General features: G+C 44.8%; 3 protein-coding genes across 6 annotated transcripts; 1 reads left to right on the forward strand and 2 right to left on the reverse strand.

Moving 5' to 3' along the window:
• Positions 1-41: 41 nt before the first annotated feature.
• Positions 42-2269, forward strand: LOC100125602 (mitochondrial ribosomal protein L54; the record flags this gene model as incomplete). Its single annotated transcript, NM_001105220.1, is given in 4 exon segments — positions 42-192; positions 409-551; positions 939-1084; positions 2034-2269. Coding segments are annotated over 3 exon segments (432 nt in total). The 5' UTR covers positions 42-192; positions 409-427.
• A 684-nt stretch (positions 2270-2953) lies between these two features.
• LOC101744831 (protein CIMAP1D) lies at positions 2954-7360 on the reverse strand. Its single transcript, XM_004924313.4, has 6 exons — positions 7199-7360; positions 5817-6018; positions 5170-5363; positions 4463-4547; positions 3869-3971; positions 2954-3272 (listed from the first exon to the last, which is right to left on the reverse strand). Exons 1-6 carry the CDS (start codon positions 7215-7217, stop codon positions 3186-3188), a joined length of 690 nt encoding a protein of 229 aa, XP_004924370.1. The 5' UTR covers positions 7218-7360; the 3' UTR covers positions 2954-3185.
• Positions 7361-8580: 1220 nt separating this feature from the next.
• LOC101735866 (synaptic vesicular amine transporter) lies at positions 8581-19637 on the reverse strand. 4 transcript variants are annotated; one of them, XR_009976994.1, is made up of 9 exons: positions 18033-19637; positions 17586-17705; positions 15849-16004; positions 14963-15133; positions 14010-14108; positions 12220-12372; positions 11338-11485; positions 8871-9240; positions 8581-8730 (listed from the first exon to the last, which is right to left on the reverse strand). XR_009976994.1 is itself a non-coding variant. In XM_038021100.2 (9 exons), the coding sequence occupies exons 1-9, from the start codon at positions 18253-18255 to the stop codon at positions 8714-8716; spliced, it is 1215 nt and encodes a 404-aa protein (XP_037877028.1). In that variant the 5' UTR covers positions 18256-19637; the 3' UTR covers positions 8581-8713. The 4 variants fall into 4 exon arrangements, 3 of the variants coding, with proteins under 3 accessions (XP_037877028.1, XP_062532834.1, XP_062532833.1); XM_038021100.2 differs by having other exon boundaries at positions 9113-9240; XM_062676850.1 differs by lacking the exons at positions 14963-15133; positions 15849-16004; positions 17586-17705; positions 18033-19637 and adding an exon at positions 12580-12738 and having other exon boundaries at positions 9113-9240; positions 14010-14948.
• Positions 19638-21038: the final 1401 nt, after the last annotated feature.

The following is a 21038-nucleotide window of genomic DNA, read 5'->3' on the forward strand; positions in this document are numbered from 1 at the left end:
AATGGACGAATCTAACAATTATTTAATTGACAGTTGAAAGTCTTGACGCAGCGTGACAGATTAAGGTTATTTTTCTGTTTATTATTTCCAAAATTACCTAAAGTTTTTTCTCAACATCGTTAAATTACAATTTATCGCAAGATTTCTGTTATATTTGAATATTTGGTTGGTGACCGAAAGCAAAAACAAAAAGTAAGTAAAAAAAGATTAAATATTGTTAAGTAAAAAAAGGTTTGTATTACGAGTTCTAAATTAATGTCTGTTAAAAAAAATACTTTTATGCTTTAAGAATGAACGATAAATTTAAACTATTGAGTACGCATCTTCTTTCTTTTTAAACACATTCATAATACACTATATCGATATATAAATTGGTTATTGGTAACAGTTTGAATTGGACTTTTTTAGATATTAACACCAAAAAAAGATGTATAGTGGGATGTTACAGCAACTTCTGCCTCTACGAAGTATGTTAACTACACAACTAGCAAATTTCCACACCAAAGGAGCTTGTTATGCGGCTGCCAAGAAGACAACGACGGCAGCTGGAGGTATACAGTGACACTCAAACAAAATCTTCAATATTTTACTCTCTGCTTAATCAACCACGCTCTGTCAGCGAGGAATACTCTAATACTTCAGTTCTAAAGCTGTACTTAGACTATCTACTAACCTCAATGTAAGGAATATTGAAAAATGAAATCTGAAATGACTAGACACCAATGATGTGCATTAACCATACTCTCTAAAAAATTGTGTTAAATTTCAATTAAACAAAACAAATTTTGGATTAAGTACAAGTGTGCTTGTACATGATGACATTCAATTTTATGCGATCAGTAAGAACTCTTACAAAAGCTATGCAAATATTAAAAATTCTCATTTTAATAAAGTTCATATTCTTTAATATGCATTAAATGTAACGATTCTATATACAGGTGTGATGGGTCTGGGAAAGGGTAAGAAGAAAGCTGGCAAACTCACTGCCATGGAAAAGAAAGAGATGCCTGTAGAAACAGATCCCCACAAGCTGGTCAACTACGTATGTGGCTCCAACATATACACGACAGGTGAAGATGTCAAGGTATGTGAGCAACTCAATAGCACTGTTGCTATTTTCAACGTCTATATCTTTCGAAACGAGTATGATTACAAGAGCCTGTAAGGCAGGAGCCTGGGCGTGCAACTGATTTCATCAGCGATGATGACCACTCACCAGTGTGTGGTATTGGTCTAGAATAACACCTTCCCATCTCTTCCCCTTTGGGTCATAAAGGAGATTAAGGAATCCACAGTAGTATTCTCTAAATGTCATACAAGCATACTCTCATCATCTAAACTGGCATTCCCTAGTGTTAGGAGGTATTGTAAACCCGCATTGTAAACACCTCCAACCTGTGCACTACTGCCGTCAACCAGTCATGTGTTATTATTTGTTTGGAGGTATTGGACTTGTGATAACCATTATACAACACAATGGAGACTTAGATCTCATGTTTCACTGTGGGTGTCAGACCCCGCCTACTAATGTCTGTGAGCCTTGGTAGCCACTCAACATCAAGTGTACAGTGCGCTTGTTCACTTGTCTGAGGAATAAAAAACTTTGTTTCATTTGCTTTTATTTGAAGGCAGTGAATGTATTGTGATCTCCTGGTTAGCCTTGGAATCTGTTGTTGTGACTCCTTTTTTTTTCATGGCTGGACGAGCTTAGGGCCCACCTGGTGTTGAGCGGTTATTAGAGCCCGAGACATCAACAACGTAAATGCCACCACCCACCTCGAGACATGAGTTCTGAAGTCTCAGTCTTATAGTACAACAAGTGCTTAAACAGAAATGTGTTACTGTTTCACGACAGAAATAGGTAGGGTAGGAGTATCTACTCATGCAGGTTCACAAGTAGCTTTAACTGTAGAAGTCATTAATCGACATTTGTTAGGTACATATTCAGTAGAACAACTGGTAGCTGTCTTCGGGATTCACACTTCCTACGTGTTGTTTGTTTGTGTACATATACAGCATCAATCACATTGTAGATAAAGCCGGACAGTGAGTACCCAGAGTGGTTGTGGAGCCTCAACACGGGGGCTGCTCCTCGCATCGAGGACCTAGATCCGGAGACAAAGCAGTACTGGATCCGGGTGCGCGCCGCCGGTATGAGGAGGAACAATAAACTGCGCAGTCTCAGGAAGTTCTAAGGCCCTTGTTGTCTGTTAGCTGTTCTAATTAAACTATTTATAGCCAATAAATAATAATAAAACTATATGACAAATAATGTTTAGAAGGTTTTTGGGTCTTGGCGTGGCTGTTCGTCATCTCTCGAAGGAAACCCTGTACTGGGGCCCAGTGTGATGCACAGTGGCGCCGCCAAGCGACAGGCACTGGAACACAGATCGCTCTTGTATTGCCATTTATGAAATAATTGAAAATAAAAAGTACCATTTATGAAAAATTATGCAAAGTATGTAATAGTACAACAAAACTTAAGTGTTGTTTGACGCAGTTCCGAGACGTTGTCGCCGCAGTCCCACGTGTCTCAGAGGCGCCGGACGCAAACTTCAAATGATTAAAAATGTAAATGGTGTAATGCAATTTACTGGTGGTAGGACCTCTTGTGAGTCCGCACGGGTAGGTACCACCACCCTGCCTTTTTCTGCCGTGAAGCAGTAATGTGTTTCGGTTTGAAGGGCGGGACAGCCGTTGTAACTATACCGAGACCTTAGAACTTATATCTCAAGGTGGATGGCGTCTTTACGTTGTAGATGTCTATGGGCTCCAGTAACCACCACACAGGTGGGCTGTGAGCTCGTCCACCCATCTAAGCAATAACAAAAAAATGGGAAACTTGTACATAGTCTCATCCTGCTCCATCGCTGTGTCAATATAAACTTGAGACGCGAGCGAGGCCGCGCCGGACATGACAAAACAAACCGTCAAAAACAATAAAATACGTACACCAGTTACAGAATAGAGTTTATCTCAAAATTAACAAAGTCAGTGTCGCGCTGACACCGACACGCGACGCACGCGAATACATTTTTATAAAACCATTTTAATTTGGTAAAGTTCCTTAAGCGGTGTTTCTGTTTTATTTAGTACAATGTTTCTTACAACCACCATCGCTTAGTGTTTGTTTTTCTCAAACTGTGCGGACTCTTGTCGGAGCCCCCCCCGGCCCCCGCCCCCGGCTACAGACAGTCCATGGTGTCTTCCCGGATGATCATCGGCGGCGCCCAGTCCGCGTGCTTCGTCCCAAATGAATACGCGTACGGGTTCTGCCAAATAATTGTAATTCAAAATAACTTCGTATGTTTATTAAACTGTAACATATAATTTGAAATTGAAAAAATTGATATTCAACTGTAAATATTGAGTTTACTGGTGGTAGGACCTCTTGTGAGTCCGCACGGGTAGGTACCACCGCCCCACCTATTTCTGCCGTGAAGCAGTAATGCGTTTCGGTTTGCAAGGGTGGGGCAGCCGTTGTAACTATTCTGAGACCTTAGAACTTATATCTCAAGGTGGGTGGCGCATTTACGTTGTAGATGTCTATGGGCTCCAGTAACCACTTAATATCAGGTGGGCTGTGAGCTCGTCCACCCACCTAAGCAATAAAAAAGAAAAAAAATATCATCGGTTCTCCATAAATTTCAATGAAATCTGGCTGTTTAAAGTGGGTCAAAATCGCGTCTAAAGGAGTCAGTTACGAACATACAAACATACATACAAGTGAAGCTAATATAAAGCGTGTAAAAATAGAGAACATCTAGATCGCAAATCAGTAAACACATTGATAGTAAACATATAAAAACCATTTTTTAAAATAGTTACTCCTACTTTTTCCATCAAAATGATCAACTGAAACTCGTACCTTTTTAGTATTGTACAGGTTGGGCGGGTAGGCGGCGGGCCCGGGGGTGCGGGCCCCGCGCAGCGCCGCCCCCAGTCGCGCGCCCAGCGAGTACATTGGCGGTCTGCGGCGCAAAACATTTACTAAGTCTTTTCTTCATCTCATTCCACTAAGTGGGGTCGGCACTGCTAATTTTTCTCTTCGATTCTCTTCTATCAGCCGTCAGCTCAACACTCACTCCTCTCTCTCTCTCTCTCATATCGTCACTCGCACACTCCATCCATGTCTTCTTCGGTCGACCTCTTCCCCTTGCACTACCATTTCCATACATCTCCTAGTCACATACTAAGTGTTGTACGTCTTGTAAAAATAATTATCACCTCCATTCATTTCGTACGTTCCAATTTTTAACTTCAGAATATAAAATCTTCTTTCATTGTGATATAAAGAATATGTGTAAAATATACACGTACACATTGTGGCGACGTGCGGTGCCAAACATTTATTTCATTGGCGGGCGAACCCTCTTACGACACGTAAGGATTGACAAAACTCCCAACACTCTTGGGTCAACGATAATAATCTGAATGACAGAATGAAACTGATAACACTCACTTCGTCCTGTATACGTTAGCGTCCCTCTGGAAGTAGACCGCAGGTCCCGGAGACTTGGCTTTAGCTTGGAACCCGACCCGAGCGCCTGTTGTCAAACAATGTGCCCTTAGGATCATCTCCGTACCTACTTGCTATTAACTAAAGCAAATGAGCTTGCATCTTACTTAATTTTAAGTAACTTACATCCGCATAGTCCAGAACCACAGCCAAACTATAGTTGAGAACGTTTCTAAAGATTGTTTAAAGAAGAATTTAATAGCGCTTGGAGACAAACTAAAAGAGAATTTCAATCTAGTGCCGAAATAATTTTATTGGAACGCCCTGTGTATTAAAGCACCTGTTCCGGGTTTTAAGATCGATGTTCCTCGAAATATTTTCCACTCGCATCTCACGGAACATACGTACGTACATCTGTTTATTGGTACCGCGGACAGACAAGCGTGCGGTCCGCTTGATGGACACACTCATTTACAAACGTCAGCAACATCCGCGGCCTAACACTGCGACATGAACCTCTTTATATTCCTCAAGAGGCATTTACATGTTATTACATGTGCTTTATATCAACAAAAGGATATGATGATTTATTAAACTGAAATATTAAAATTAATAACACTAGTATTGTGTGGATTGCATATGTATATGCAATATCTCACCTTTCAGACATTACATAAATATCTCCCTTTGATGATGTGACGGTTACTTACCCATGGTATAAGCCGGCGAGCCAGAGCCTAGTTTGAGCGCGTAGGCGTTAGGCGCGGGCCCGGCCCGTCTCGGTGCGAAGCCGAGTCGAGCGCCCATGGAGTAGGCAGGAGCGCGGGGGTCCTTCATCGGGGGGCAGCGCTCGGGAGCGTGCGAGCCCGGCCCTGGGGCGCGAGTAGCCGCGCGCGACGGAAACCTAACACAAATCTTATTATAAATAGAAAATGTTTTAGAAAATAATACCGTTCTTCTGTGAACATTTCTAAATTACTGGTGGTAGGCGCGCGGGTAGGTACCACCAACCCCGCCTATTTCTGCCGTGAAGCAGTAATGCATTTCGGTTTGAAGGGTGGGGTAGCCGTTGTAACTATACTGAGACCTTAGAACTTATATCTCAAGGTGGGTGGCGCATTTACGTTGTAGATGTCCATGGGCTCCAGTAACCACTTAACAACAGGTGGGCTGTGAGCTCGTCCACCCATCTAAGCAATAAATAATTTTTTTAAAAACAATCTCGTTTTTGTTCCGTGGCGTCTGGCATGGAACAAAAACGAGAACAGCGAAGATACACCGCAGCTGCCGCATCCTCTCGCGTGCGCGCTGTATGTAGGTACATGTAGTCGGTAGAGAGGTAGAGAGGGGCACTGACCTGGCGCCGAAGCTCCAGGCGGGCGCGGACACGAGTCCGTCCCGCGTGACCCGGTCGATGCGGTAGGCGGGCCCGGGGCCCAGCGCGCGTATGCGCCGCCCCGCCGCCGCGCCGAACGAGTACATGGGGCTCCGGTAGCGCGATGGGTCGTGCTGCTGGTGGCCGACCGTCGTGGGCAGCAGGTACGCGCCGGGGCCGGGCCCTGTGCGACGCATTACACACAGCTGTCACTGCCTACGGTATCCTCGTCTGCCATCAGTGTGCTTAGTGCGAGTTTTTTAACGTTCTGGATAGCGTTTTTTTTTCCTACCTATGCTGTGAGCCTTGACAGGCTATATCAACGTAACCTTAACTAGTAGGTGAGCTCACGGGACCCAAACCTGACGACGTTGCTAACACGAACCCTAGCAAGAGCCGTGCTTCGCAAAATCTACCACCGGATCGGAAACGCGACCCACTGAGAAGATCCGGCGAGAAACTCAGTGGGCTGTGTCTGAGAGTTAATTTACTCGTCCAGCCCTTCGTCGCAAGCGATGGGTTCGACGAGAACGATGACCGGTGCTTGAAGTACCTAAAAGCACCGTTAGTGGATCGGAAGGATTCGAAATGACGTGTTTGGGGCGACGTCGACTGCTTTCCATTCTGTCCGCAGGATCGGGAATATAATTACCGGCGGCCACGATGAGAGGGTTCTCATGTCGTGCCGCTTTATCGAAGTGGCGCATCGATGCCGACTGATACTTACTGATGGACTTTAAGTCCAGGTCGGGCGATATTAGCGAGGTTAGCTCATATTTGTATGAAATGGAATCGTTTGCCGCTAGGGGCGCTGTTCCAACTGCGTACAAAATTGCGTTAAGTTTTACGCTATCGAGAACGTTAAGAAACTCGCACTAAGCACACAGCGGCAACAAACAAATATCGAACTGTGATCGTTGTTAGTAGTCTCACTACGACTGACGTATGTACATTTATTTATTTAGTACCAAATATTTTCGTGTTCCCATTGATAATCTAAATCCATTATATTGATATTTTTGTAATAATTCAATTAGACACTTTGTACACAGGTAGCTAACTAAATAAAACGTTCTTTCTGTAGTCTAATGTATGTAATGCACGTTTGTTTGTGCGTAACTATTATTTTTTATTTCGTAAGCCTCATCAAGTAAAGGTTTGTTAGCATCCTGAGCTTTCTTCACAACTGTAGAAGTGAGCTTTAAGTTAGCCTTAGCACTCTTCCTTGCACAAAATAGGAACTGTTATGTTCCATTGTGTATCTCGCATCTACTTGCCCTCTTGAACAAGGACGTGGACATGTACACCTTTACATGTTGGTCTACGCTAAGACCTGGATCTGTGGGACGGGGAAATCAACTTACCTAAAGGTTTTTTTGCCATGTTGGATTTTTATTATATAGGAGTATAAATACGCTGTAATGATTTTTTTAAAACACTGAAATTTATATTAAAACTAAAACATTAAAAATTTTGATTAGACTATAATTTTGACATAACGTTGCGGGGTCTCGAAGTTTTGACGTAAAAAAAAAAAGTGATTTTAATTATGAAAAAAGAGTTCACAAAGCTATAAAGTAGTTTCATGTCGACGTGGCTCAGGGTCCCTAGAAGCAGCACACAAGGACAGGCAAGTTGTCCGCGTGAAGAAATAATGTTACTTCAACAATTCCTTATAAATTTGCCGCCCACTACTTGTTGGCTTGAATACTACTAGAATATTTGTTCGCTTACAACTGGCAGATGAAAGAAGTGGAGTGGCTACCCGGGCCCACATACATCCCAGCGCAAATGTCGCCACCTACAATAACCGTTTGTCCTTAGATGAATAGACGAGCTCACGGCTCATCCTGAAGTTAAGGGTCATCAATCCACCCACAGTCATCAACTAGATACGTTAATGCTGCCACCCAGTTTGAGACATGAGTCTAAGTACTCCTTTTTACAGTACAACGGCTGCCCTGCGCTTCAAACCGAAATTCATTACTGCTTCACGGCAGAAATAGACAGGGGGAAACAGAGAAATAGAAAGAATTTAAATTCCAGTTTGGGGTCAGCATGGTTTTGTCTGTATTAATCATTATATCGCGGTAGTAGATCCCCTCAGGATACCAGACTACTCACAACTTCGCCTCTACGGAGTCTAGAGTCGTGCACAACCGGTAGTACGGCCCTCATTGTCGATCAAACACAAGATCTTTAAGCACTTCCTATCGCATAGCTAACCCAGAGACGGCTTTAGGCTTGATGCCGCCTTAGGTCCTGTTTATCGCATCGCCTTTAATGCTACAATGCATTTATTTTGATCCAATATTTTAAATTTAAAAGAACTTTATATTTTTTTTATGAAAATTAATCAGACCCATTTTCAAAGGACTGTCTGCTTTTTTCTTATCTGTAATTTGGCCGCCCCTCAAATGACAGGGGCCTAGGCGTAGATCCATCACTGAGTATATCTAGTATATAGTTTTATTTTTTTATTTTATTTGCTTAGATGGTTGGACGTGCTCACAGACCACCTGGTGTTAAGTGGTTACTGGAGCCCATAGACATCTGCAACGTAAATGTGCCACCCACCTTGAAATATAAGTTCTAAAGTCTCAGTATAGTTACAACGGCTGCCCTACCCTTCAAACCGAAACGCATTACTGCTTCACGGCAGGAATAGGAGAGGTGGTGGTACCTACCCGTGCGGACTTACAAGAGGTCCTACCACCAGTAAAAATATAGTAATTTAAATGAAAGATTCTCAGTGAAGCATATTTATTAACTAATTGGTTCACATTATTGACTGAATTAAAGACATTTAGTGCAGAGGTGCGTAGAGGTCGTCTTTCAGTGGAGTCACTTCACCCTGGCGCGCTTCGCCACTGTCTGCTTCAGACTCGTCTCCCCACTGAAACAGTGCAGATATGCATAACATTATATTAGGTACATTCGTAGATGTAACATTTAGAGGCAAATCATCGTTCGTATGTAGCAACACAGTTTGACGGGTGCATTTTTCGATAATAGTTAGAACTGGCGAACGCTTACCACTTCCCTACTTGTTTCTCTCGTGGAGTGGTCTTTCGTTCTCTTGAATGGAGGACTGCTCCTACACAACAGAATCCAGTGGCTTCTATAAGGCCCGACTGAACGCTGAGTCTGCTAACGCTCTTAGACAATGGGTAACTTCTGTCTTGCCGCAGGGGTTGAGACGACAATCAGTCAATACATCTAGTGTGTCTTTAACATCTTGTGTACTTGTGTATGTAAGTGTTATGGATGGTTGAAACCTCTGAAGAAGGGTAGTCTCCGAGCACGCGGTACAGGTGCCAGGCGTACAGCATGTTCAGCACCCCGAGAGTGCGGAGCGTCGTCTCGAACCCGACCAGCCACGACATCGCGCCGCCCACGATGGGACCTGCGCACACACATTGTACAAGCACGGGCTCACCGCGTGCTCACCGCGGGGCAGCCACCAGGCGATTGAGGAGAGACTGTGTGTGTCAGTTTTGCCACTTAGTATCAGGTTCATGGGCTAATTCGAACCTCAAAAAGGGCTAGATTTGGCAAAAAATATTAAAATTAGAGCTTAATTGCTAAATTGCTAAATAATTTATAAAACATATAGAAGTAGTTAATTTTTAATATAATTTAGTACCTACTGTGTACAAATATTGTATGTACATGTTATTAACAATATTATATATTGAAAAAGAAAAAAACGTAGGTACTCAAAGCAGTTTACATGTCTTCTGAGTCTAAGTCAAATTCGTCGTGAAGGGTTTCTTGTGCTGACGACGTGTTAGTTGCTGCTCAGGCTCATTGCCCGCAGCCTTACTCAATTAAAATTTATATTTTTCTTTAGATCCATTTTTTTGATGACATCTTTCGGGATTTCACATTTGCAGCAACTTTGATTAAAACTTTTAAGGCCAAATCGTGTCTAGTATTTTATTCAGGGTATCAAAGTTCATTTTGTTTCGTAATTTTGTTTTTATTTTTATTAAATTCATCGTGCTGTGTGCTTAGTGCGAGTTTTTTTAACGTTCTCGACAGCGTAAAAGTTAACCCAATTTTGTATGCAGGTGAAACAGCGCCCCTAGCGGCGAACGTGCGCAAACGATCCCATTCCATACGAATATGAGTTAACTTTTACGCTATCGAGAACGTTAAAAAACTCGCACTAAGCACACTGAATACCCCCTCGACGTCGGCGTTAGAAGTATGGCATTACCAGCATTGTGAACACTAATGAACTTAGTTCCTTGTATGGATTATCATTTCCTGCGTCCTTATAAAGCGATCCTTCGCGCCAAAATGTTATAGTATCGGTTATATATGGTTATGTATGTTTCTCCTTATTTTTTTTATTTTTTTTCCTCCCTAAGCTGATAGCCTTGAGAGGCAATTTCACCGGAACCTTAACTAGTAGGTGAGCTCACGGGGCTCAAACCTGACAACGTTGCTAACACGAGCCCTAGCAAGAGCCGTGTTTCGCAGAATCTACCACCGGATCGGAAACCCGGCCCACTGAGAAGATCCGGTGAGAAACTCAGTGGGCTGTGTTTGAGAGTTAATTTACTCGTCGAACGTCTACGAGAACGGTGACCGGTGCTTGTGGTACCTAAAAGCACCGTTAGTGGATCGGGAGGATACGAAATGACGTGTTTAGGGCGACGTCGACTGCTTTCCATTCTTTCCGCAGGATCGGGAGGTTTCTCCATTGAACAACTACTTTATCGATTGTATCAGCGTTTAAGCCGAAGTGTCCTGCGAATGTTATTATTTCTAGGCCCTATTCTGATTTCAAAACATAGTCAATGCTCATTATATTCATATTTTGAAACGTTTTCAAGTTATCTGGAAATCGTTGCTGCAATTCTTTGATTATTTTGGCCTTCAAATGCTTTCAACGCGTCTTGTACTTGTGCGAGTATAGATTTTATATAAATCAAATATAAGGTATATTTGAATTTAACTTATCACAATCAAAACTCCAAATAGAATGAATCCAAATACTGAATGAAATAGATGTAAAACAGGAGACAGTAATGATATAGTAGATACGGGGAATCCCCACATAGAGTGAAAGTGAGCGTGTTTAGTTTTTGCTAGGCTTTTCTGTTAAAATTTCATTTCGTTTCGTTCTTAGGCATGTCTATGTTATATTGAGATAAGATAATTTAGGGCAAAATCATTATGGAGGCTGCTTCTTCTTCTCCATCGCTCCCTCATTGCTGAGGATCATGACTCCGTTTTAGCTTGTCGACTGCCAGCCTCCATCGGTTCCGGTAAGTTGTCTGGTGTAGTGCAGCGCTAAGTGGTCCGCTGGTTTGCTCGGAGATCTGGTCGGACTAAAGTTTGGGACTCCGGCCTCTACGACGATTTTCTTCTACTTTTCCCGTGACCATCAGACGTTCCAAGTTGTCTACTGTGTCTAGTGTGAATTGGAGGCTTAACCGACAGAAAAGAGCACCGAAAGCGTTAAGTTGGCAACATTGTCCTGTGTTCATACCGAGCGTGTAGGCGGCGCTGGAGGCGGCCTGCAGCGCGGCGGCGGGGCGGTGCGCGTGCGCGCGGCCCAGCAGCGCCGGGAACAACGCCGCGTCGGTGCAGCCCAGCCCCGCGCCCAGACCCGTCTGCGGCAGCACCAGCCCCCACACCTGCGCAACGAACAGGTGTACTGCATGTTGCTCTCAGTAGTCCCAGATCTACCAAATCTTTGGTACATGTGCCGATTTTGTCTTAAGTTCAGGCTTTTTTAGAACGTAAATATACTAGTGGAGCCGAAGACCTCTCCAGTAACGCCAGTACGGCTCGGCGGACTCAGGGGCTTAGCCAGCGGGGGAATGTTTGCTAACAGTAGGTAATCCCCAGAGGGGGGCCAAACAAGTCAATGGCAGCTGCTTCAAGAGTGTCGGAATGATGAACCACTGAGACAATCCGGAGAAAGACGAGAGGTAAGTTCAGCCTTAAATCCATGCATTTTATAGAATTTTAATAAATTTGATGAAATGTTTTAATATGTCTCCAGCAGAATTATTACGGGAACCGATGAGATATCACGCGTGCTATTTTCAATATATTTTTTGTTTGTTACTTTGTATAGAAGTGATTGTTATACATATAAAATAGTTAGACTAAAAGATTTAATTAGTTTTGAAGTTTTTGCTTTATTTTGTATAGCAGATCCACTTTCACATTCCAAAATCTATCGCTTCAGCCTAAGCTTTGTGACTTCATACATATTATTTTAATAACTAAGCCGATAAGATCGGGTAATATATTCGTGTAGGGCGATACGGAGAGGATATGACGAGGGGAAGCGACGATGAGGTCAGCGGCAGCGGCCTGGTCGCCCTCACTGACCTGCACGCACTGCACTGACTGAACTCACCGAGGAGGCATGTGGCAGGGCCAGTGCGGCGAGCGCCACGGTGAGCTGGCCCAGCGCGGCGGTCCGGCCGGGGCGGCCCCACTGCCCCGCGCACACGCTGCACACCAGGTACCCCGTGCTGTCCGGCACGAACACCAGCCCCGCCTGCCATTGCTGTCGACAGTACAACCAACGAAGTTATTTTCAGGAACACAAGGTGGAGCACATTATGTATCATCCAACACTACTGCTTGACTTCGTTTTGATAGGCGGTTCCATCAGACTCTTTATGTAGCGGTATCGGACTTAATAACGTAAGTATTAGGAAGCTCAACCCGTAGTGGACGAGATGAGGTGCGGCGCGTCGGTGTCATCAGGTACCTGCGTGTGGAACTTTTGTGAGATCCACAGCGGCAGGCACGGCTCGAGCGCGGCCATGACGCTGGTGGTGAGCAGCACCGCCCCCGCGCCCGCCCGCACCGCCCCGCCCGCCCGCACCCCGCACCACGCCGGCGACGAACCTTCAGCATCACTGCACACCTGTCAGCACAACTACTGATTGCTCGATGCAGCAAGACTTATGCGAATGCATGCTTTGTAGGCAGCGGCTTGGTTCTGCCCCTGGCATTGTTGAAGTCCTTGGGTGACGGTAACCACTCACTATCAGGTGGGCCGTATGCTCGTCTGCCTACAAGGGCAATAAAAAAAAAGAATAACACCCATACAGTTTCACGAGTTTAAGTGGAAAATACACAAGCCAAGGGCCAACATTCGCGCACGCTTTGTTAAGGTGCCTTCTTGTGTTGGTCTCGCACAGCCGCCGACACAAGGGAATGTGGAGGAACCCAACGTTAAGGAGCCGTTACTCCAATGGAAAAAAGATTCACAGTGAACCGTCGCGGCGTCGTGGCCTAAATATTAGATGGCTGATGTCTTCGTGTGACGCCATGCGACGATGTTCAAATCCAACAGGTGAGTATTAATTGTTCTAAAGAGGTAAGCACTTAACACGCGTTCCCGAAATACTTCCACGACGGAAGGATAAAAACAACAATCCTACAAAAGTATAAATTAGCGTAATTACGACTCACCGCCCTTAAATAGACCCGCACGGGTAGGTATCGCGATCTTATCTATTTAAACCGTGAAATTCCGATTTGAACGGTGAAAGGTACAAAAAAAAATAACTTCGACCCCGAATATAAAACACCTTTAAGAAAGAAATTGAGTCAGACCGGATCCGAACCGATCGAATATACACTACTTACTTTGTTAAATTCTTCTTTCCTCAAGAAAACGTGCTGCAGAGCTTGGAATCAATAACAATTAAGCATCAATGAGAATAATGACAGGCCATTACAGATAACTCAGAATTAATACAAAATCATCTTTTAATGTCCGTCGTTAGTAATCTCCCCTCACTCATGTATCTACTAGCCAAAATACCACGAGTGTTTGCGATTAACTTAATGAGACGTTTCCAGAGGCTTTCCGATTGAAGACTTAACTCCTGTTAGTCTTAAGCTATGTGCCCCACAGGAAGGCTGCGACATAATTTTAAATTTCTTTAACATGAGTACACCGGGAGAGCAGCGCTGATGGTGGCACTCTCCAGGCCTCTAACCCAGGTGTCATCCGGCTACCCACCTCCTTCTCACTATCAACTCAACAGATGTATGCGACACGACACGATGCGATGCCACCTGAGGTACACCGTGCCGGCATGATGCTTGAACATGACGATGGCTGGACCCTCGCTCCGTTGCTCTTAACGTTCACATTACATTAGTGTCGCGCTCAATTATATTTACCAAAATTAGCGAGCAGAGCGGCCGTGAGTATCAGGAATGGCGCCTCCCTGCTCCAGAGGGCGTTGGTCGCGCCCCCGAACGGATACCCCACGAGCACCCCTGGCACACAAACAACATTGTACCAGCCTTGTTCACTGTGGGTAACTATCAACTTTTATTTATTTATTTATTTATTTTATTAGGCTCACAACACACATCACAAGCTAAAGATACACAAAAAACACAAATAAAAAGAAACAAAATCTGGCTTGCAACATAAGACATGTGCGCACGACAAAACAAGACATATAGTGCTGAATTTGTATAACAATTTTCCTTACAATTATGACAAAACAACACAATAACAAAAACTAATCTAACGAATAATGTAAGGAAAAAAAAATATATTTACAATATAGTACATTAAACAATTACATTAACCTACCTATTAATAAAGTGGAGGATGCCCTTGAACATAACTGTTAAAATTGAATATAATATGCCTAATATATATTATTTATACTTACCCACAGTATATATTATGCGAAATAATCGAGGGAGCATACTTCATGGCACACCAAAATTCTATAACCTAACTAAACATGGTTATTATTACTGCTTGTAAGTCCGCGCGGGTAGGTACCACCACCCTACCTACTTCTGCCGTGAAGCAGTAATGCGTTTCGGTTTGAAGGATGGGGCAGCCGTTGTAACTATACTTGAGATCTTAGAACTTATATCTCAAGGTGGGTGGCGCATTTACGTCGTAGATGTCTATGGGCTCCATTAATCACTAAACGCCAGGTGGGCTGTGAGCTCGTCCACCCATCTAAGCAATAAAAAAACATCAAAGGTCGTGCCGTTCATTTATTAAAATCGCTTTGGAGGAAGATAGAAGATAATACGAATGGTCTCACGTATAGCATCAGTGAGTGAAGTTGCTGTGCACAATGAAGACTAAGTGAGGTAGGTACCGAGGGCGACCGCGCCAAGCAGCGCCGGGATGCGCGCGGGGCGCAGCGCCGCCCCCAACGTGAGGCCAGCCACGGCGGCCAGCCCCGCGCCCCCGCCGTGCACCGCGCGCCCGCACCACGCGCACGCGCCCGCCGCCCACCCCGACCCCACCACCCCGCAGCACGCGAACACTGCCACAAAATGTAAACCCTACAGCTCCATTCCGCTCCGTGTCGCGTGTCGCCCGCGGTCAGCTGCATTCGGCTTCGATGCGGGCCGCGGGCTACGAACTTGCTGAAGCGGTCAGGGTGGGCTCTTCGATTCGTTAATGAACATAGTTTTTCGTTTTTTTTCCATTAGTACGATTTTAGTGCTTTGACTCGACGACTTTTCTCTCACATTCAGTCGGTGCGCCGCAAAATTTAGTATAGGCCAGTACGGACCCACTATCACAGTCCAGGAGTTGGACGAACAGCGACCAGTACCGGCTATGATCACAATTATTCTTTATACATCACTTGAAAACGATTAAATTGAATTAGCGATTAAAGTATTTGCGATAGATTCAAAGATAGTTTTAACATGGCGAGAGAACCTGACGTATCATCATCATCAGCCTATAGCAGTCCACTACTGGACATAGGCCTCTCCAATTGTTCGCCACTGAGCACAATCCTCGGCTTCTCTCATCCAGCTCCTGCCAGCCACCCTGCACAGATCATCACTCCACCGAGCCTGAGGGCGTTCTGCACTGCGTTTTCCAATTCGCGGTCTCCACTCAAGAACACATTTACCTCAACGGTTATCGGTTGTCTGGCTAATATGACCAGCCCATTGCCACTTCAGCTTACTAACCTGTACCTGTACCTGTAACCTATACCTGTCGTATAGCAGAACAATAAGTACCGAGGGCAGCAGCCGCCAGCAGCGCGGTGGCCGCCCGCAGCACCCTGGCGGGCCCGTACTTGCCGACGGCGGCGGCGGCGAACGGAGCCGTCACCAGCTGGGCCGTCGCCTTTGCTCCCAGAACTAGTCCTACGGCTGCTTGAGAGCTGCCGACACCTGAAATAAACTCCAACTAATTTCACTTGCAACGAACAGTGCACGCTACATTCGCACTGCACTTCTTCTATTGATACAAATATATTTGATTAAAAACCTTCTTGTACTGTATTTGGTATTCCCTTTACGGTTCGTTTTGCTGCGACTGCGACGACCTTGGGGATGGGACTGCCTACGTACTTGCGTGGTAAGGGCTTAGACTTCTTCGTGACGCGAGAAGTTTCATGGAGAAACAGGAGCATATATAAATGCAGGATAAAAAGGATTCAGTCTCCTAAAAATGCAAAGATTCAAATCTTGAAGCGCAAAGCACGGATACATGCATACATTAAACCTTTGAATCTTCTGCGCCTCCGTTTCCTGAGAGTATTCACTGGTGACCGACACTGTACACGAGGGCCTGCCTCAGAGATGCACACTGGGTGAATGGACCACTCTTCTGTAGAAACTACATCTTAGTCTCTGCCAGCTTACATGCTTGCAGTAAACAAGTTCAAGTTAATAGCCCATTTGTAGTGGCATCCATAAGCTTCAACAATTAAATACCTAATCTGAGCTCGCGAAGAAGTGATAGTGCTTACACGCGAACCGTACTCTGGTCGTTCGACCTTGAGTGTCAAATTCAAATATAAATGTTACTGCAATAACTGTATTCAGTGTGTGTAACTGTGACTGTATTCAGCCCAAGTCATCTCACAGATTCAATGAATCCCAACAAAAAATATTTAAATGTTTTCATCTATTAATACAATTATTTTATTAGCTGGTTAGGCTATACACTCAAATAATTATTCAAGGGACACCATTGGCAACTGACTGATTTAGTGTCTACAGATAGCATTATCTAATGCAATCTTCCGGCCTAGTAGGTACAGTCGACGTGGGTATAATTTCCCGCAAGCTGGGCACCTCTCACGGTGCGAGTATAGGTGGGTATTATCAATCTCAACAAAAATATAACTTCAACTGCTCAAGTTTCAAATATATTAAAATCCACAGATCCGTTTAAAACCTCTGGGACCGTCGAAGAGCTTGGTTCTTTGTATGTCTCGTATCGCATGCTCCATGGAGCAAGGTCAGTGGAACTGTTTGAGATCATTTCAATAGGCGTATTAGCGCCGCCCGCCGCCGGAACAGAAGCCTTCCACACTATCTACTGCTAGCTCCGAGTTGAGCTTCCATGCGCGGGCCTTTTTTGTGGAGAGTAATCTGCCGTGAGCAGTGACTTAGCTGAGTCTTTGGCATTGTTCACATCTATGAGCGACCGTGACCACTCACAATTAGGTGGGACGTGTGCTCACTGGACGAAAAAAAACTTGTCTTCAAACCCATTTAAAAAACCAGACCCGTAAGATTATCAATTTGTGTCATCACCTATGGTAAGATATTGTGAGCACGCACCGGCACCACTGCCCTGCATGTCTCTACCGCGAAACAATGATGCGTTGCCGTGTTAAGGATGGGTAGCAGGGTAGCAGCATCGGTATTGTACTGTGTATGGAGCTCAGTGACCACTCAATACCAGTCGGTCTGTGAGCTCGCCTGTTGATCATAAGCAATAAATGTGAGTAATCCCTGTACCTTGGTAGTTGTCTCGCTGCATGTGGCGCATGGTAGTGTTGAGGATGGCGGCGAGCGGCGCCTCCCGGCGGGCCCACAGCTCCAAGGACTCGCCGCGGATCCAGTCCGGGACTATGGGCACTACGGTCAACGAACGAACACTGTCTGTACTGTACACGTGGCGCCTCGTGCTCCGGACCACACATATTTCCAGACTAATATAAAACTTACTATCTTCATATCATTGTTAAAAAATATCGAATATAAATCGTTTCCCGCAAACATCTAATGTAGCGTAGTTACTACGTAGCTTGATTGTGCCGCGTACTGCCGCAGTAGCGTCACTGAAGACGGCTCGGTCACAATTTCTAGTAACTTTTTTATAACTATTCTATATGTTATTGTAACATAATAAAGTAACTTTCATAACATTGATTTTGTTCGTATAATCAGTAGCAAGACACTCACCCAGCACGGTTAACAAAACATTGTCCAAGAAGAACGTAAAATAAATCAAAGAGAAGGCTACAAAGGCATCCTTCGATACGCCTTCTGACATCTTACAAGAGACTCTATTGGATTCCAGAGGAGTGAGTGAGTGCGTGTGGAGTCTGGCGGGAGCTCGGCGCGGAGTGGGGCCGTGCTCGCCGCCGCGGAGTGCCCCGGCCTGATAAGCCACGCGCCAATACATTTTCAATCAGCGCGCGTCGATGCGTGTGGAACGACCCTAACGCAATTTTCTGCTGAATGCATCTAAAGGATTACTCGCTAAGAATGTATCTGGGAGATATTGATTGCTACAGTTTTATTGTTTCAGTTTTATTCAGAGTAAGGTTCTCATGAAGATCCCAGCCATCGACCATCGACGATGGTGGTCTTGTCATTAGATCCAGACCTAAATTTGTTTTACACGTATAAAGCCGTAGCTGCGTCGAGGACACAGTGGAGCACTCGTGAACCTCCAGCCACCCTTCGTTAATCGCTGGTCTCCGCTGCTCCTACACGACACGACTTCACGCGGCACTACACAGCTAGGATTGGAAGTTTTGCGTCATCCACCGCACCGACCAGGTTTTACGCCGACATTCGATTAGTTTTTCCAAAGACTGGACAGTTTCTTGGTGGGGAAGAAATGTAACACCCGGGAGACGGTACAAAATTCTTGTGAAAAGTTTGTAGCTCTCGTAGACCTGACTTTTTCAAGAAGGGAATTGAAAAATTACCACCGTGCTGGCAGAGATGCATCAATAATTTTTTTTTTTTTATTGCTTAGATAGATGGAGGAGCTCACAGCCCACCCGGTGTTAAGTGGTTACCGGAGCCCATAGACATCTACAACATAAATGCTGCCATCTACCTTGAGACATGAGTTGTAAGGTCTCACTTTTTACAGTAAGTACAACGGCTACCGCGCCCGACGCTGACAATAGTCACTCGTATGTGGGTGGGGGTAACTTAGTCATGTATTCTCCTGAATACCGTCTTATCCAATTGTTTGCATGGGTAACATTAAGGAAACAGTTAAACATTTTAACTAATCTTAGTTAACAGTAACGTTGCGCCGACATATAAAAATTAAATAGGTACCTAATCAATAACACTAGAAATAATCAGATAACTATAAAACGTTTGATGTTTAACTAGAAGATAAGAAATTTTATTGAAATTTTAACATTGTAAATTTTTAGAAGTGCACCGATAACAGGTTGTGGGATTTCCACAACGATTTATCATAATACTCAACATTTACGACTATTATCAAAAAGTAAGGTTTTTTTTATAATCTTCGTAACTCTTTAACGCATTACAACAATGCAAGATTGTGAGAAGTAATAAAAATAAACTAAGATAACCGCTCCAGCGGTCGACGCGACGGAAGAAGGAAAGAACTCTCATTATTTATTCAGGAACTTCTGGATGTCACATATATGCGTGTCCTGAAGGGGTTGGCAGCCACCGTCAGGGCGGCCACGGAAGACCTCGTGAGCCGCACCGCAACCGAAGAGGTCGAGAGACTGCGTGCGGTCAACGCAAGAGCGGCAAGAGCAGGAGATCCTGCAGCTCCGTGTGGAGGTCGGTGGAATTAGGAAGGAGTTTGCCAGGGTCTCGCAGACGCTAGCGTGCTCGCACCGCATAGTTTTTTTTTTTTTTTATTGCTTAGATGGGTGGACGAGCTCACAGCCCACCTGATGTTAAGGGGTTACTGGAGCCCATAGACATCTACAACGTAGACGCGCCACCCACCTTGAGATACAAGTTCTAAAGTCTCAGTATAGTTACAACGGCTACCCCACCCTTCAAACCGAAACGCATTACTGCTTCACGGCAGAAATAAGCAGGGCGGTGGTACCTATCCGCGCGGACTCACAAGTGGTCCTACCACCAGTAATTACGCAAATTATAATTTTGCGGGTTTGATTTTTATTACACGATGTTATTCCTTCACCGTGGAAGTCAATCGTGAACATTTGCTAAGTACATATTTCATTAGAAAAATTGGTACCCGCCTGCGGGATTCGAACACCGGTGCATCGCTTCAACACGAATGCACCGGACGTCTTATCCTTTAGGCCACGACGACTTCTCCAAGAAAGAAGGAAGAGAAAGAGTTTTGTTGCGCCTCTTACGTATTATGCAAACCTCGGGACCAAGCTTGACGCTCGTTTTGCGGTACTGGAGGCGCGGCTTCAACTGGAGCCCCGGGAGCGAGCGCCGCTAGCGACGGAAGAGCCGTGAGAAATTCATCTAGTCGCAGTTTTAGATCTCGACGGGGTTTAGGCGGTAGTAGGTTTTGCAGGGCGATTTTGTGCTTCATATATGACGCATCGCGTCGCGCAACTTACTCAAGGCGTAGTCTCATAGGGAGAATTGGAAGAAGAAGAGTGCCTAGGTCTTCCTCTTTTCCCACTTGTTCTCTGGATGTCCCGGAGTCCACCATACTCCGGTCTGATACGCCCTACCAAATCGACAACAGCTGAAAATACTCCTGTCCATCCCTCGTCTATCAACTAATGACATGTATCTTACTTAGCACAATCTCTTGGGCTATTTCGGAGGCTGCTTATGCCAACATCGTATAAAGAATTTAGCTTGGGGAAAAACAGATTCATCTTCTTAATGGTCAGAGAATATACCCCAACCGAGTACCCTAACCTGCAACCTAACTCATGCATCAGCTCACTGAGTTTCTCGCCGGATCTTTTCAGCGGGTCGCGATTCCGATACGGTAGTAGTACATTTATCGGCGAAGCAGCTACTCTTGAGTTGTTAGGTCTCCTTCTGAGACGCCCGGGCAGTTGTTAGCTAATCCCACTCCTCCTGGCTGAGCCTTTGCTCGCCCACCTGTCCTGGTGAAACTGGAAAGGCCTCCGGGCCACCAGTAATCCTTTAATCCTAAAAAAAAACATCACTTCTTCGCGAGCTCAGATTAGTTATTTAATAGTTGATGCTTATGGATGCCACTACAAATGGGCT

This window comes from Bombyx mori, chromosome 28 (genome assembly GCF_030269925.1).
Source record: "Bombyx mori chromosome 28, ASM3026992v2".
NCBI classification, from domain to species: domain Eukaryota; kingdom Metazoa; phylum Arthropoda; class Insecta; order Lepidoptera; family Bombycidae; genus Bombyx; species Bombyx mori.